At 41.8% G+C, this 16420-nt stretch overlaps 1 protein-coding gene across 2 annotated transcripts in view; it reads right to left on the bottom strand.

Annotated features, from left to right (window-relative positions):
- Positions 1-2902: 2902 nt before the first annotated feature.
- zbbx (zinc finger, B-box domain containing) overlaps positions 2903-16420 on the bottom strand; it is a 58534-nt gene continuing 45016 nt past the window's right edge. For both annotated transcript variants that reach the window (XM_047593356.1, XM_047593357.1), the window contains exons 17-21: positions 15344-15509; positions 9264-9413; positions 6581-6856; positions 6041-6113; positions 2903-3134 (exon numbers count right to left, since the gene is read on the bottom strand). In XM_047593356.1, coding sequence (XP_047449312.1) covers positions 3056-3134; positions 6041-6113; positions 6581-6856; positions 9264-9413; positions 15344-15509 — 744 coding nt within the window. In that variant the 3' untranslated portion in view covers positions 2903-3055. The remainder of the gene's footprint in view (positions 3135-6040; positions 6114-6580; positions 6857-9263; positions 9414-15343; positions 15510-16420) is intronic.

Genomic DNA, 16420 nt, shown 5'->3' with positions numbered 1-16420 from the left:
TGTTGGTAACAGAGCGTGTTTGTTCACTTCTCCCTCAGGTCCGGAGCTCGTGTTGTCCGCTGCTGTCAATCAAACGCCGACACTGATGTGTGACCTTCCATCCGGCTGAGGGGAGAAGGAGCATTTCTGCTATTGCAATTAGATTTTTCCTTACTTATTTCTTCTTCATAATAATAATAATAATAATAATAATAATACGATATACATTGAAGTATGTATTTGCCATTATAATCATATTTCTGAAAACATCTATTACAATACTTCTGTCTGTCTCGACAGACGTCAAGTCCAAGCAACCAAATAAACATGTTGTACCTCCATCAAACATATTTAACATGAATCTAATCAGTATTAACCTCCAGTGTAGAAAATGACATAAATAGGGAAGGCGCATCCCAACGTCCGACTGGTGCTCTACACGGACTCTTACATCCTGCCCCTTAACAGACTAACCTGGCTGGAAGGAATCCTCATTTGGATTGGGAGGGTGGTGCAAGCTTTTGATAAATAGTTTCAGTAGTAGGAAAATATTAGCTCCCAGTCAGCAAAATAAAGCCTTCATCTGATCATCAGGTAGCGAGTGTCTGGGAGGGAGAGACATGGCAGCAGTAAAACAAAGAGCGCCTGAAGAGATGAATGAAGACACATGGCTGAAAATGTGGGCCCATCTTTGTCATCTTCTTCTACTGAATAAAGTCCATTTCTATCTCTTATTGTGACACAAGTTTTGAAGCATGTTAAAACATAACGTAACGGACCATTTCATCTTGAGTCCATAGAGGCAGTTCAACTGTTCCAACCGTTGTTTCTGTTTCTGCCTTGCTCTCACCACTTGATCTTCTACAGTACAAACCGTAAAAGACAGAAAATTATAAATTTGTGGACTAAAATAGTAACAAACTACTCCACTCCACTGACACTTATTGAAAAAGTGAAGCGTGAGAGTGGAAAGCAGCCCTTTGCTGAAGTAGCAGTAGTTCCTTCTGTTCCATTTGCTCCATGTTGGAGTGTGTTTGTGGACTCAAATGTCACACGAGCATGTAGCTGCCGTCCCTTGGGGCTCACTGTAGGTGACTTGTGAGACTCAGCGAATAGCGAGTCCTTTCAGAGCATTCTGGGTGAGGATAATTGAATGGATTCTCATCACAACACACAAAGACATGCATCCAGAAGCAGAACAAAACAAATGCTTCTACTGTGCTACTTGCTGTCGAAGTAAATGCCAAAAACTAAAATAAATAACTTGGTTGAAAAAGGAAAAAAAAAATGACCAGCAAGGCTTGGGGAGAAAAAGAAGAGGAATGAAACTGCATTCCTCTCTTAGATTTGCTATCAGTGTCACTTGTGACTTGCATCATATATACAAATGAAACAGGCAAAGTTCTGTCAGGATTCCTTGTTAGAAAAAAAAGTTTCCTAAAGCTGAAAAAGTTACTTTCATCTCATTTATGTTTTTGCAGCACACCCGATATGAACCCCGGCTCCCAAGAAGGGTCAGTTAATAAAGTGGAGTTAAATGTCATCTCCTCCAGTTTCACTGTCTTTCTGACAGCATCAACAACATCACAGACAAGTGCAAATCGAACAAAGGTCAGCTTCTTTCTTCTGTTTGCATGCGTGAGAGAGGGGGGCGAAAAGAACGAGAGAGGAGTGAAGCGGCCAGATTTCAGAGTTGTTTAAACCCGGCCTCGCGGCTCGATATCCATCAGATTTATGTCTCTGTTATTTTCCTCTCCTAAACAGTAAGTGATAAACTCAGTGAAGGACACAATAACAAAGATCTACCTTTTCACCTCTCTCTCCTTGTCTGTGTCTCGGTCTCTCTGCCTCTCTCTGCCCGTCCCTGTGCTATCAATCAGTCTAGTGGTGATTGCTGGTGGATTACGGGGCTTTTGCTGTCTGCTCCCAGCGATTAACGTCGGGACAAATAAAATACCCCTGTATTCCCCCTCAGTCACTGGAGTAAAAAGGAAGGCTGAGCTCACATTCACACACATAACGACAACAAATTAAGGTTAATCTTAAATTTAGTCTCAAAGTTAGCGTCTATCAATTCCACCTGTGTGAATTGCTGTGTGTGTGTTCGCTTGTGTAACACTGGTTTTTCCTTTTTTGATCCTCACTTGCATATCGGCTGCTGATAAAGAAGTGAACAGGGGGCTCTGAACTCACTCGCGGAGGACAGTAGCAGCCATGATAGATTAGGACTAACAGCAGGGGATAATGGAAAACAGCAGACTGAGAAGAGAGGGGAGGAAGTGCACCTAACATGCACATAAACACACACACCAACAGAGAGCGTACACACTCACCACAGAGACGACAAACCAGTTCCAGGGCCTGGTGTTTATCTTCACTCCACTCCTGCACACACTGAGAGGGAGAGATGGCAGCAGCAGCAACTGGCACAGTTCCTTATTCCCTCTCTTACAAACATAATTTATCACCTGCAGGAGCCTCCTCTCGCTGTGTGTGTGTGTGTGTGTAGACAGTCTGACCTGATCCAGTACCACCCTAACCTTATTAAGAAACAAACTGATGACAACAGGGGAAAAATGTTCTTCCTAAGCCCTGTGGGTAAAATTGGCAGCACAGCCAACTGTCCCTAAACCAACGTCTGTCCTTTAACACATGTCTCAGACTGCCCACACACAAACAAACACTCTCACACACCCGCAAAGGAATCCAAACAGACTCCCGCTGAGAATAAAACCAAAGTCGCCATTTGTCTTCCAGTCACCTCCTCTCCCGTCCTCATCCTTCGCCTGCCTCATTGTTTTGTTCCTTCAGCTAATCCGTCCACAAGCATCTCACAGCTGCAATGCATATACGAGCAACGCAGTGCACACAAAATAAGGACGGCCAAAAAAAAAAAAAAAAATAGAAAAAAAGAGACCAGTCATAACTCAAAACACTATTTATTCAGTTTCTAGCAAACTTTTTCAAAGCGTTACATTTATATTTTTATCTCTTTCCTCAAGAAGACAATCTTCAGCGTCTCTGGAACACGCTTTAAATTGCATCCATTGTGTTTTCCGCACTCCATACACATGCCTCAGGGTAATGAAAGGACACTCTGTCGGTCTCTGTTCGCAGCCTCCTCCTCTTCCTTCTGTTGGTCGCTGACTCTGCCCCTGCAGGACCAAATCCACAATCAAAGGCAGAACATCCTCCACACACAACACTGGCCCAGCCTGTGATTAAAGGACTGATGTGCTAAGCCTTTTGTTACTACTTTCAGATGCAACTCCAGAAACATTCTCCAGCGACACTTGTAAGATACTTGATATTTAGATTTCCTGGTGAAATTAGAAATAGTTAAGACATAATAATGAGGAAAAGACAGATGAACAGGAGGAAGAAAGAAGAAATGATTAAGGACTCACTGCTCTGCCCACCTTATAAATAACATACAAATGAGATTTAATTAACTGCAGAAACTAGCCCTGCACACTTTTTTATTGAGATATTTAGGAGAATCCTCTCCCACTTTGCATTCAGCTGTGACAAGGCCAAATTATCTCAGGAGCCATAAAAGACTTCAGGCGCATCAATGCTATCCACACCACCCACCTGCTTTGACACAGAGGAGGACTTGCTGTATTGTAGTCAGCTCAGCCAGCAGGTGCGGTGGTCTGGCTTTTATTATGAAGCCTTTTCATTTGTACATTGTTTTATGTCACTGAGCACCTACTTATTTTCCTCAGAATTGTTATGAGCGAATCAGAGATTCAGTTAACACCAGTGTTGGGTTGTAAAATTAATTTTCTTTGTTTAAAAACTGTTAAAAAGTTTTGGTATGTCATCCGTTTTCTTGTCTGCGCTTGTATCAACAAGCTCAACAACTAAAGTCATTTAAAGTCTACTTCACTGTCAAATGAACAATCATTCCCACCCACTGCTTGTGTTATGACCTACAGCTGACGTCTCATTCATGCAGGTTGTGTAAATGCTAATCTACACACCAGTCTGAAAAGTGTGCTGCAGGTTTATGTACGGACTCCCACCGTGGAGAGTAAGCCAGGTAAAACAGCCATTTAGGTTCTCATATTTTAAAATTGCCTTCCTAAAAATCTGTGTGATTGAAGTTACTGGCAGTCCTGTATCATCCTGTACCAAACAACAGCCTGTGCGTCTGAAAATAAAGCCAACCTAAAGGTGCCAAAACAGTGCAGTTCCTTAAAAGGCCACTTGAGGCTGCATCCAAAAAGTGAGTCAATCCTCACAGACCTCTAAACATGTTTATGTCTGCCGTAACATAACATATTTCTGCTGTAAAACTTAAGAGGCGCAAATAAAAATGTTTACAGCCTGGTGCAAAGTGTTTACGGCCTATCCTGTTCAGACCTATCATTAAGAGTGAACACCCCCAGGAAACATTAAGATCACATTCGAGAGATATGATTTCTGACTATATTTGGAGGTGTGTCCTTTCAGTAGTGTGAACACAATGCGTGTCGAGCTGCATTAAAGACCACCTGTAATCAATCCAACAGAGACTGAAACTGAGATCAGATCTTGAGACACATTAGGAGATGCATGTTAATGCCAGGTCTGAACACACGTAGCTAAAGCCAAATCAGATCTTAATGCAAGTTCTATACAGGCCCTTTATAGCTAATGTCTCATTAATGTAAGAGTGGAATTTTATACAAATACCCTGTTATGCATACATCATGCTCTGCCTGCTTGCCCAATTTTGAATAAGTGGAGTCAGGCACTGCCAAGGGGTTAGTGAGGTCCCAGGGAATTTCCCCATCTTTATAATATAGTGCCCATGGAAAGTACACACCTACTGAAGGCTAGATCACTGACCTCCAATAGATGGGGCAGCACTAAAGCATAGCAAGGCAACTGAAAGCAGCTGACTCAGGGCAAAGAGACGTGAAAAATACAATAGCTGCTCGGATATGAGGCTTTATCATTGTGGGGATACACACACACAGCATGTCCAATGTTGTTCCACAACATCCAGCTGCATGCCGTGTGGGTGTTTCTTAGACAAATCCTATTACTGTATATTTTATAGGTTTCATAGAAGACTAGATAGAATCCCACACCATTTCTACATACAATTGTTTGCAGCAGACGCTGATCTACAGCTGAACTCTACTCAATTTGAGGATGGCACAGTGAACATATATAAGCAGCTCCTGGATTAACGTGGTTTGGAATAATGCATTTGTTTCAAGTCGTAAAATAACTTTGTGTCATTTAATGAGTACAGTTCCAATTAGTCCAAAATCCCTTCGATATATTCCATAAACTGAATAGAGTTACATTGACTGAAAGGGTTCTGTCAAAGTGTAAATTTATGAGCGTGTGTGTTTTAAAGATGTATGGAGCTGTTTTTGGAGCTCTCTCTGTAGTATGTGTTAATCCATTTATTACACGTCTCACTGTGATATTCACAGTGCTCTCCTCGGCACAAGGCCTCTAGCACTGATTATACCCGCTACATGCACACAAAACACTCACAGTGTGCAGACACACACACCCACACACTCAGTTTGCGATATGTAAGAAAAATACATTCACACATTTCCCCTCTCCTTTTACACACCAGCACACGAGGCAGCACTAAGGCCCCAACATGCCGGCATAGCTAAAGACGTTCTGCTGGCTAACGATCCATTACACACTGCACATATCAACACAAAAATAAGAGGGGATTACCCCCCACCATGACCACTGTTATGGTGTACACAAGTAGGGAAGTGTAGGGGGTGAGGAACGCAATGGATTATATGCCGATCATGGTGAAAAGATACAGAGTATGAAAACAGGAAATCCCAAGGCTTCACGCTCGGATACTCCCAAAGGACAAATGCACATTTGTCTTTCAGGGTGGGAAATGTAACAGCTACTTCAGCTGTAGCTTTCTTTACTTGAGGATGTGCAGATGTCTGAAATGGGCAGAATTTGACACATTTTCATTTCCCAATTATTATATCAAATACAATAACATATCCTGTACACTTGACTCTCAGATGAGGTAAAGTGTACTGTGATCTCCATTTGGTGGATGCATGTCGCTCACAGTGTGAAACGATGGTTGTTGTGCTGATCTTGACTTCCACCATTTCCAGTACCAAATACCAGCGCCTGGGTCCCTGTTTGTAGGTAGACATAAAAGGAAGTTAATGCTTATGGCTTTATTTTAAACCAGTAATACTATAACGTGGAATTCATAAAAAATGGATCATACCCTCATTTCCCAATCACTATCAAATACAGAGTTATATGCTAGTCACAGGAGGTTATAACATATTGACTACGTTGGCATAGACAATATTCCTTCAACTCCCCTGGTGTTATCCTGATAAGAAATCTCAAATTATAAAATAAATAAATAAAATATTCAGCTCAGAGGCAAACAATCAGATCAAGCATTAATCAATAGTCTATCACTGGTCTACACCTCCCCTCTCAATCCAGCCCTTTCCGACTGAGTCAGTTTATTTCGGTAGAGGTACACACACAAAGCGCTTTCATTCTACAATATTACATAGTGTCCATGCGCATGAAGCCTTTGAGGTATGCGTACATAAATATGTATGTTTTATGCGTGTGTTTCTACCCGTGGCTGTGACTCTTAGTTCCTGCTCCAGACTGTGGAGTGTGTTTGCGGCTGTGTCTGAATCCAGGTCTGGGTCCTCACAGCCCAACTGGTCTACACCGCAAATCTCCATGATCTCTTGTGCTGCTCGGGACAACGGACGGAATGCTGATCCAAACTCTGAGCCCCATGAAGGAGGTGAATGAGAGAGGCGGGGAGAGACGAGCGTAGAGTGTGAACGTGGCTTTGTCCTCAGAGTGTGAGAGAGAGCTGGTGTGGACAGATTTGACCGTGGACCTGAATAAAAGCAAGAGAGAGGGCACATGAGCATAGGTGGATGTGATGGACATGGGGACATATCGCAAACAGTTATAGAAAGTGTGAGTGCAACAAAGAGATATAATAGGAGATGTAGAGGAAGAAATGAGAAGGTGAGAAGAAAGGGGTATCCTCTGGGTTCAGATACAAAAAGGATCACAACAGTCAGAGGAATGAGTCGTGTGTCATCCCACTCCACTGCAAGCCACATCAAACTGAATCAGATTGAACATCCATCCCCACCTGCTCACTGTAAATTACATTGAGGCTCCCACTGAGAAGATATGATGTTGTGGGCGTGTGTGTCTGCGGCACAAACTGTGTGCTGTCTCACCAGTTTCAGACCAGTGTTAAGTCTTTCAATCTTCCATTGTCTCCCCACCTCTCCCTCCCTCTCTCCCTCCCTCCCTCCCTCCATCCTCCCACTTTCTGCCTGACTGTCTTTCAACTGGCACAGAACTTCCACTTAGTGCTTCGCGACCACCTGCACTGTCGAACTAAGCAGCATGGGAGGAATGATGCATGCAGTGCTGCCAACACGTGGACGTCCACAGACTTTTTTGACTCAATTTCAAAAACCAACACATATTCAGATTCATGTGACTGATAAAATTATGTGCCCTATTTAAATGTTGCGAAAATGATAAATCTGATCTCCTCCTTGAAGACTCCGTTAAGAAGGACAGACTTGAATCTTTTTTGATTTTCATCAGCTGGGTGTCATTTATAGCTTCATACCATATTAAGATGCAATCATGTTTATTTTTCTCATATGATAAATTATAATGTCAGGAAGTGTATAATGTCAACTGAAGCAAACGCAGTGAACTTTAAAAGGAGTTCCCTGCTTACGAAGATGCTCAGGAGTACTAAGCTATTTTAAGACATTCATTAATGGCACAAGGGAGCTAAAGCACAGATGTTTTGGAGAGAAAATGTTTTCAGTGTGCTGTCAGACAGTACTGGAGTGTCACACTCACAATACAGCACAGTACAGCGAAGCACTCAAAATGAGGCAACTTACTGAAACGCCTGTGCTTAGTTTCCCTTGTGGAAATATACATAGTGCTTGTGAGTGCGAATGGTTGTATGTCTCAGTGTCCAGGGTGTACCCTGCCTCTTGCCCGATGCCAGCTGGGATAGGCTCCAGCAACCCCTGCAAACCTAGTGCAGGATTAAGTGGTACGGAAGATGAGGTGAGACGAGATGAGAGATGAGACATTAGAAATTCCTGTAAGTTTAAATTTACACTTTATTTAAAATAGTATCTCTGCTTATCATTGCCATCAGCCAACCAATCTTTGCTATGTTAGCTTTTCACAGCCACCATACACCATTGACAAAAACACGTTTTATTTCACAGAAAATTGGAGCTGCACTTCTATGGTACTGTGACTTTTGTGTTCGAACACATTCATTTCGTAACTTGTGAACAAGCCAAAATCACACAATGACACAGCCAAACCAACTGATCAAAGCAGCAGTAGACCAGAGAATAGATCGGTGGGGTAAAATGACTGTTTTTGTCAATGGAGTCTGGTGGCTTTGAAGGCAGCATAGTTCCAAGTCGAGAAAGGTCGTCTGTCTGCAAGGTAAATGGTGACAATATTCTAAATACAGTGTAAACTTAGACTGATATTGGTTTGTTTGGATGGGCTTTATTTCAGGAGGCTAAAATACGTTTTGCTGATGATCCTGTAAAAGGCACTTCATTACTTGGCTTCTTGTCTGCCTTGTAAGAGTAAGGGTGTGCTGATTGCCATCCACTGTAAGGTATAAATAACTTGTACTGCCTCACTTTAAAGGAAACAAACTACTCCTTTTAAACATCAAGGCTAAATTTTGTTTGACTGTGTGTAAGGCAGGAGATGGAAAAAAACTAAATGGTCTTATCTAAATGCAGCTCTTTACACTGAAAGGAGTGAACGAAGAAAGAGGACATTCTAGGGTATTAAAGATATATCACTGCTTAGAACAGATTTTAGTCCTGTTTCTCAGGTGTGTTTTGTGTGTGTGTGCGTGTCAGTATCAATATAAACAGATTACTGCAGCGTTTCTTGGATCTGGCCAAAGAAAAGTGATGAGGACGTATTCCTGGATCGACTCCCAATCCTGCATGCATATGTGTGCAGTATGTGACTACTATATATAACCAGTTTGCCTGCCAGCTTGTGTCTGAGAGTGATATTGTTTAATCTCTTTAAGAAACCTGCCTACTCAGTGCCAAGAAAGTGTATCTCTATGCAGAAATCAGATGCATTAATTGCGTGTGAAACAGAGCTCTGTGTGTGTGTGAGTAAGTAAATAACAAGCAGAGCTCAGTGTGCCCGAAAGTGTCGACACAGACAAATCTACACTGCACCAGAGCACATACGCATGCATTTACCAGATGTTCCTAGTTCATTTGGTTGTATTTCCCTTCTGTTGGTTGAATGAATTTGAATTCCACTCGACTGCATGTAGGTGTCCTTCATAACTCCAAAAACCAGGCATTCCTCTGTGTCAGATCTGAGGCTGCTCCTTGACCCAAAACTCTCTAAAAGATTAAGAGAAAGAAAGAGAGTGGTCATACCAAAATGCAAAACACACAAAAAAAGCTAGACACGTTAAACTTAAGAAACCAACTACAGTATGTGTAGCTGTGTTGCTTTATACTTTTCTTCTAGTGGCTGTGATTTCAAAACATCCTATCACTGTATCTACTTTCTTTTCCTTTACATGCTTTTAAGAACATGCAAGATAAATGAACCCAACCCCGCATTGTCACACTGCTACACTACACCTACACTCCTTTGGACGTGTAGGTAATAAGTGGATATAGCAATACATTTGCTTTGCTATCTAACAGTTGAGGATTTTTGTCAGTCATGCTTGAAATATGTCATTCAGGATTCAAGGAGTCATGTGCAGTGTAGAAACATGTTTCCAAGAATTTTATTTTTTTTATTGCTATCCACCCAAATGCCTATCAATCTAAAAAATATTAAAATATGAAAAGATACATATACATGCAATATAAAATATCTAGTGCAAATATGAATGTAAACAATGAACTTAAATGTAAAAATAAGCTCAAAAAGTGAACAGTGCATTGTATAGCATGAACAGTCCATGATTCTAGACTCCTCTCAGCTGTTTACAAGTCTGATGGCAGTGGGGGAAAAGGATTTCTAATAGGGCTGGGCAATGCTGGGAATTTTGGTATTGACATGATATCAACCAAATACAGGGCAAGTATCACAGATACCAACACATTTTCTTGAAATAGCATGATCATTAAATAACTTAATTAATAATTTTAATTAGTAATTTTGCCTTTAGTTAGTTAATTATGATTATGATAAAATACAGGACAAATATTTAGGCAAGTAAATCGTTTTTTCTTAACTATACAATTTAAAAATTGTATAAAGTGTAAAATTTAAATAATTCCCCTTTCACTACCCACTTGTTTTAGAAAAAAAGGCATTAGTGCAAAATAAGAAAAAAGAAAAATATAACCAAAAATATGAATATAAAAATGTAAACAACAACAGTGGAAAATAAAGTCAGTAACATTGGTCAGTTGAGCCAAATAAGTAAACAATAGCAGCAATGTAATAATAAATATAAACATTGCTCAGAGAGGGAAATGTTGGCTCATAAATTTTCCACCGTAGAAGTGAGTCTGCATCCTGTGTAGTTGTCTTCTCTTCTGAGTACCGACTCATTACAATAATGGCATCAGTGCCTGCTGTGCGATGCTGCTGTGATGCTAGGATTCCAGTGTCAAACTCTGTCCATATCACACCTTTACCTCAGGTGGGGATGGAGAAGCTTCTACCGCAAACAGACTTGTAGAGAAGCTGCGCTCACATGACTTCTGTGATGAGTAATTTGCTGGACGTATAGAATAGAAACTGTAACAAAAGTATCGATCACAGTACACTAGTATCGATCCGATACTGGCCTTGGTATCGATACTATCAATATTTAGATCAATACGCCCAGCCCTAATTTCTTCAGTCTCAAGGTCCTACATTTCACACTCCTATACATCCGGCCTGAGGGTAGGAGTATGAACAGTCCGTGTTGGGGATGGATGGGGTTCTCCTGTGAACTCTATGCTGGTCGATGTTATGCAGGGAGGTGCAGTGGAGACCTGGGGATCTTCTCAGCAATCTTCAGAATTCCCTGCAGGCATCTACGGTCCATGGCTGCAGTGCTGTCATCCCTAACAGTGAAGCAGCTGCTCAATATGCTCTAAACAATGTAGCGGTAGATGTTGCAAAGGATCTTAGGCAACATGCCGAACTTCCTCAGCCTCCTCAAGAAGTACAGTCTTATGATTCTTTTCCAGGTTATGTGTTTGGTGATATGGACCTATAGGTACGAAAAGCTGTTCCAGATAAACAGTGGCTGATGAAGGCTCCTCTCCTTCCCCATTATTGGTCCGTGTTGACAGTGAGGTTGTTGTCCACACACTTGTGAGACCAGTCTGGCCACCTCCCTCCTGCAGGCTGCTCCGTCCTCGTCACTGATGCATCCTATCACTGCAGTGTCATCTGCAAACTTCAGGATGGTGAAGACACAGTTGTGGGTGAACAGGGTAATGAGGTTAGGGCCAAGGACACAACCTTGTGAGGTGCCAATGTTTGTGGAGATGCTGGCTTAAGTACTGTTCCTAATACTGACGGATTGGGGCCTGCCAGTCACCAAGTCCAGGAGCAGGTCACAGAGTGTGGGGTAAAGTCCAAGTGTAGACAGCTTTTGGGTGAGTTTGTGGTGTATGACTGTGTTGAATGCGGAGCTGCAGTCAATAAAGAGCATCCTGATGCAGTCTTTATTTTCCAGGTGGGAGAGGGAATACTGCAGGGGGTAGGCTGCTCTGGAGGTGTGCTCTTCTTGGGAGAGGAGTGATTGTTGTTGTCTTGAAGCCAAAGGGTATGGTGCTCTGGCTGAGAGAGGTTGAAGATGGATGTGACAATGTCCATCAGCTTGTTGGCACATGCTCTGAGGGCTTGTCCAGGGATGCTGTCTGGCCCTGCTGCTTTGTGGGGGTTGATCCTCCTCTGGGCTTTGGGTATCTGGCCTGATGAGACCTTGAGTGGTGGGGAGGAAGGTTCGGTGGACCAGACGTGTGTGTGTCTCCTCTCTGTGCTGGGTCTGGAGGTCTCAAAGTGGGTGTAGAAGGGGTTGAGGTCATCGGGCAGGCTGTCTTAGGAGCTGATGTTGCTGGTCAGGGTCCTGTAGTTTGTGATGTGCTGCAGGCCCTGCTACATTTTCAATCCTCCCAGAGTCAGCAGTAGAATAGAAACTGTCCAGTTTCTCTCTGTATTGCCTCTTTGCTGCTGAGATGGATTTTCTATGTCCATCCTTTGCAGCTTTGTACTCAGCTTCATTTCCCGATCTAAATGCCAGAGAGCGAGCATACACACTGTGTCGCACTGGAACTTCCTGACTTGTATGGGGCTGTTAACACAAGTGCTGATGTACCCACATACACATACTCAGCATAGTAATGTGTGCTAACAGAAGAGCCCTCCAGTGTGACTGCAGCTTTAAACGCATCCCAGTCTGTCCTAGCAAAACATCCGTGCAGGGTGGTCTTCGGCATCCAGAATTTAACCTCTTTGGTGTCATAAACTGTGGTTATTCAAAGCACATAATAGCAATTTACAAGGTACGTGTAGCTGACCTCATGGGCCTAGACTGAAGCACATGTGCTGACAGTGAACTGACAAGTACCACCAGGAGTCACTGAAGAGGTTCCCAGTTTACACAGAATCCATTAGCCTATTAATACTAATAAATAATTAACAAATTCTAGTGAATTTGTTAATTACAGCTGATGCAATAATCTATTTGCCGATTCAGCAACAGCAGCAGCAGCACCTGTACCGAACCAATATTGCTTAACAAGTGTACAGCCAATCCTGACAGCTGAAATCCAATTACTGCTGTTTTTGCCTTTCTCTCCAGTGGTCAGGCAATTAATTAAAACTATTGACTTGGTGGAGAATCTACTAACTAGTATGAATCAGCTACAAATAAAAAGAGGAAAGCAGTCACACAGCTGGCTTGTCACTTAACTCAAACGAAACAGAGAAGGATGAAGCTCTTTTGGAAAACAAAAATGTATTTAAAGATCTGGGATTATACCATGCCTTTCTGAGTAGCTGCACATGTAATTACTAGTTTTTCTGTCTATTTCTTCATCAGTTTTACAACTGTCCATCACATCTTAGTGCTAGCTAGCGTCCAGTATCTAGGGCCGAAACAAGGGAACGAGGACACTTATTGCATCAATTAGGGAAATGTATAGATATTTGTGGAATTTGTCGCCACATCATAGTTTTTATTTTCCCCAATTTTGGTGGCTGCATAACCAGAAGAGCTTGAAGTCAATTGTTAAAAGTGTGGAAAGTCTTTCAAAACAGATGTCATCATTATGTTGTTATGTGTCTTTCAACAACTCAGCAGGGACGCCTTAAGGCAGCTTGGGTTGTCTATGCATATATAGACCTATACACAAAACTAGACAATGTAGATTTCAATTTCAACATTGGGCTCTTAATGTACATGTAAGCAACCAAAATGGATCTAAAATGTCTTCTTCAGTCATAGATTCATGCTACAATATGCTTTTATGTCAACATAATTTAATAAAAGTTTGGTTAGAGTTCATATTTAGTGGTTAAGATTAATCGACCACTCAAAACAAGTAAAAACTCATTTGTCGCAGCCCTTCTGTTATTTCACTCTGTTTTTGTCCCTCTCTTATTTTTGGTGGACTGGATCCTCATGCAGCAGAAACAGCACACTAACAACCTCATTTTCTGAGTGATGAGGGAAAGGGAGTGAAGGATAAAAGAGAAGAGTGAAAAGGAAGAGCAGGAAGACATATGAAACCTGTTAGATCTCAGACCTTCCGAGAAAAAAGAGAAAAACAGTGGCGACAGATGGAAGGATGGAGGGGCATAAATGAGTGTGAAGTGTTGTCAAGGTGATATTCCTCCACTGTAACCTTTCCCTCTCATTAACTTTGGAGTTTTAATGATGGTGGCAGAGACAGTGCGGGATTTGACGAGTGGCTGGCTGCACGTCACGAGGAGGGTGGCGGTGCCCTTGTGGGAGTTCCTCACTGTCAGCTTCGTTCATTTAACACAAGCCTAACAATGAAACAGCAAAAAGCTTCGGCCTAAACACTTGATGAAGGAAAAGGTTGATGGGGTCATTTTGGGCTAAGGCCAATTTAGTTAAATAAACAAAGTATGAATCAGAAACTGAATCAAAACACTGCCCGCTGTCTGAAATGCAACTCATTCAACAGCCTTAAAAAAAATAAAAATAAATCAGACGAGTAATAAGCACCATGTGGTTGGATAAATTAAAGCGTCTGATCCAATCCAAATTTTATTACCTTAACTCCATGCAATTTGGAGGTGAAGGCTTGACTTCCAGCAGCCTTTCTGGACAGTCTGAGCGACTTACAGACATGTCCAGTTTACAAATTATTAGTGTTGAAAATGGTGAACGCCCATGCTGTGGTCACAAATAGGCAATTTATCATATACCCTGGGGGTCCGTTTTCTTCAGTGGTTACAATGTGGGACAGCGGACACAGTTAACGCTTGACATTTTTAAAACCACCTTGTTACAGCAGTATTTGTGTTGTTGTTATTGAAGGTGAACCCTGGAAATGAAAAGAAACCTTATATTCAATTGCAAGCAAAGGTTAGTGTCAGGTAATAATAAAATATATACAAAGTAAACCAACATAAATTAAATTCTGTATTAAGGCTTAATGTACTTTTTTTTAAAGGAATCTTGCAACCTTTCTGAAAGCATGTTATCTAAAAAGTCACACTACTGTCCAGAAATTCAGTCTGATGTCCACCTTGTGTGCTATGTGAATGACACAGGCATTAATATTGACACTTTTTTTGAGAACGTAACAAGACAAAAGACTGTGACTGAGTCGAGATATAATATGGACATGTTTTTTCCTTGCGGGGTAGGTGTGTGGTGTGAAAAAGAGGCTCACAGGCTTAGTAGCATGTACAGGCAAAGTCATACACACATGCACACACTGAAGAGAAATGGCATCTCAGGGAAGCTCCCCTTGGACCCACCCATAGTAAATCAGTGTTGTCCCCCATCTCTCGTTTTCCACCAGGCAGCCTGCTCCTCTGGGTTTAAAACTCATTTTCATGTCTCTTGTAAGCTCTGCGTTTTTACATATTTGTTCTAAATCCTATTATGAGGCCTTTGTGATATGAATAACGCTTGGAAATTGGAAAGTATCTCCAGGCAAAAGCTGGACACAGAGGTAATCTTTGCGATCTAATCTCCTCAAGCACAAAAAAAGCAATGACACTTTCTGATGTAGTTTATAGGAAAACATGAGCCAGATTGAAAAAATCGAAGCATAAAAATTCTGGCACACACACAGAGACATTAAAAGACTTCCCCCATTTCACCTACCTGTCGGGTCTGCGTCATGCAGTGAAAACTGGCATGTGTGAAGTGGGCCACAGTGTGTGGGTTCTGGTGTGTCGGAGTGACCAGCATTCATGTCAAAACCTAGGGGCGAAAACCCATCCAGATCACAGACGCGCTCTGATCCAGGCCCAGCACTCTGGTTGCGCACCTAAGGGGATATGGAAACAGATGGAAGCACGCAGGAGAAGGAGGGATGGAAAGAAGAAGTGGGTGAGTGGTATAAACAGGAAAGAAAATATAAAAACAGTAAGACAAACAGCAATGTTAGGATAAGACAGAAAGATAATACAAAAAGGGAGGTTAGAAGGAAGGCAAAAGATGCAAAGACATAGATCGTTAAGGGAGTTGATGAGGTAAGTAGATGGAAATAGAGCGAATAAGGCACAAGGGAATAAGGAATAAATACATTGGTTTCAAAGGTTAGTTTAAATCCTAACCCTATGAGCTCAAATGGCAGACTGAAAAGTTTAACTTTTATACTTCAATTTATATTTTTCCATTACAACACAATAAATGCATAATAATTAGCCAGTGTCTTTTGTTCTCTCCCTGTTCCTTCCGTTTTCTACTTGATGAATCGATTTTTAATTAACCCCTGGAGCTGGTGAGAGCATCTCACAATGGAGTAGTGGGCTAGCTGCAAGTGTCCTCCTGTGAGACAGGTAAAATGAGGAAGCTGTGTTTAGTTAAGATTAGATCTGATGCATTAGCATGCTAGCCTTGCAACACATTGCAGATGAGGCTGGGAGAATGGAGATAGACTGGCATGTGGGAACAGCGGTGCTTAGTGCGAGGAAACAAGCAAGGATGGAGAGAGACAAGAAGAAGACGTACAAGACAGGAGAGAGGTAACACTATGAAATGGCAAAAGACCAAACACAATGATATCATGCAGCAAGATCTCTTTGTTGAAACTAATATCTCCTCATAAGAAGAAACATGCAGCACTTGACTACGAGGACAGGCATAAGGAATCAGGACAGAAAAAATGTCAAAGACAAAAAGATGGACGAAACGAAAGAGAGGATGAAAAGTATAGGAAAGGCAAAGAGGACAAGA

Source organism: Mugil cephalus, chromosome 9, assembly GCF_022458985.1.
Source record: "Mugil cephalus isolate CIBA_MC_2020 chromosome 9, CIBA_Mcephalus_1.1, whole genome shotgun sequence".
NCBI classification, from domain to species: Eukaryota; Metazoa; Chordata; class Actinopteri; order Mugiliformes; family Mugilidae; genus Mugil; species Mugil cephalus.
The sequence above is the reverse complement of the archived record's forward strand: the minus strand, read 5'-3'. Positions and strand labels throughout refer to the sequence as shown.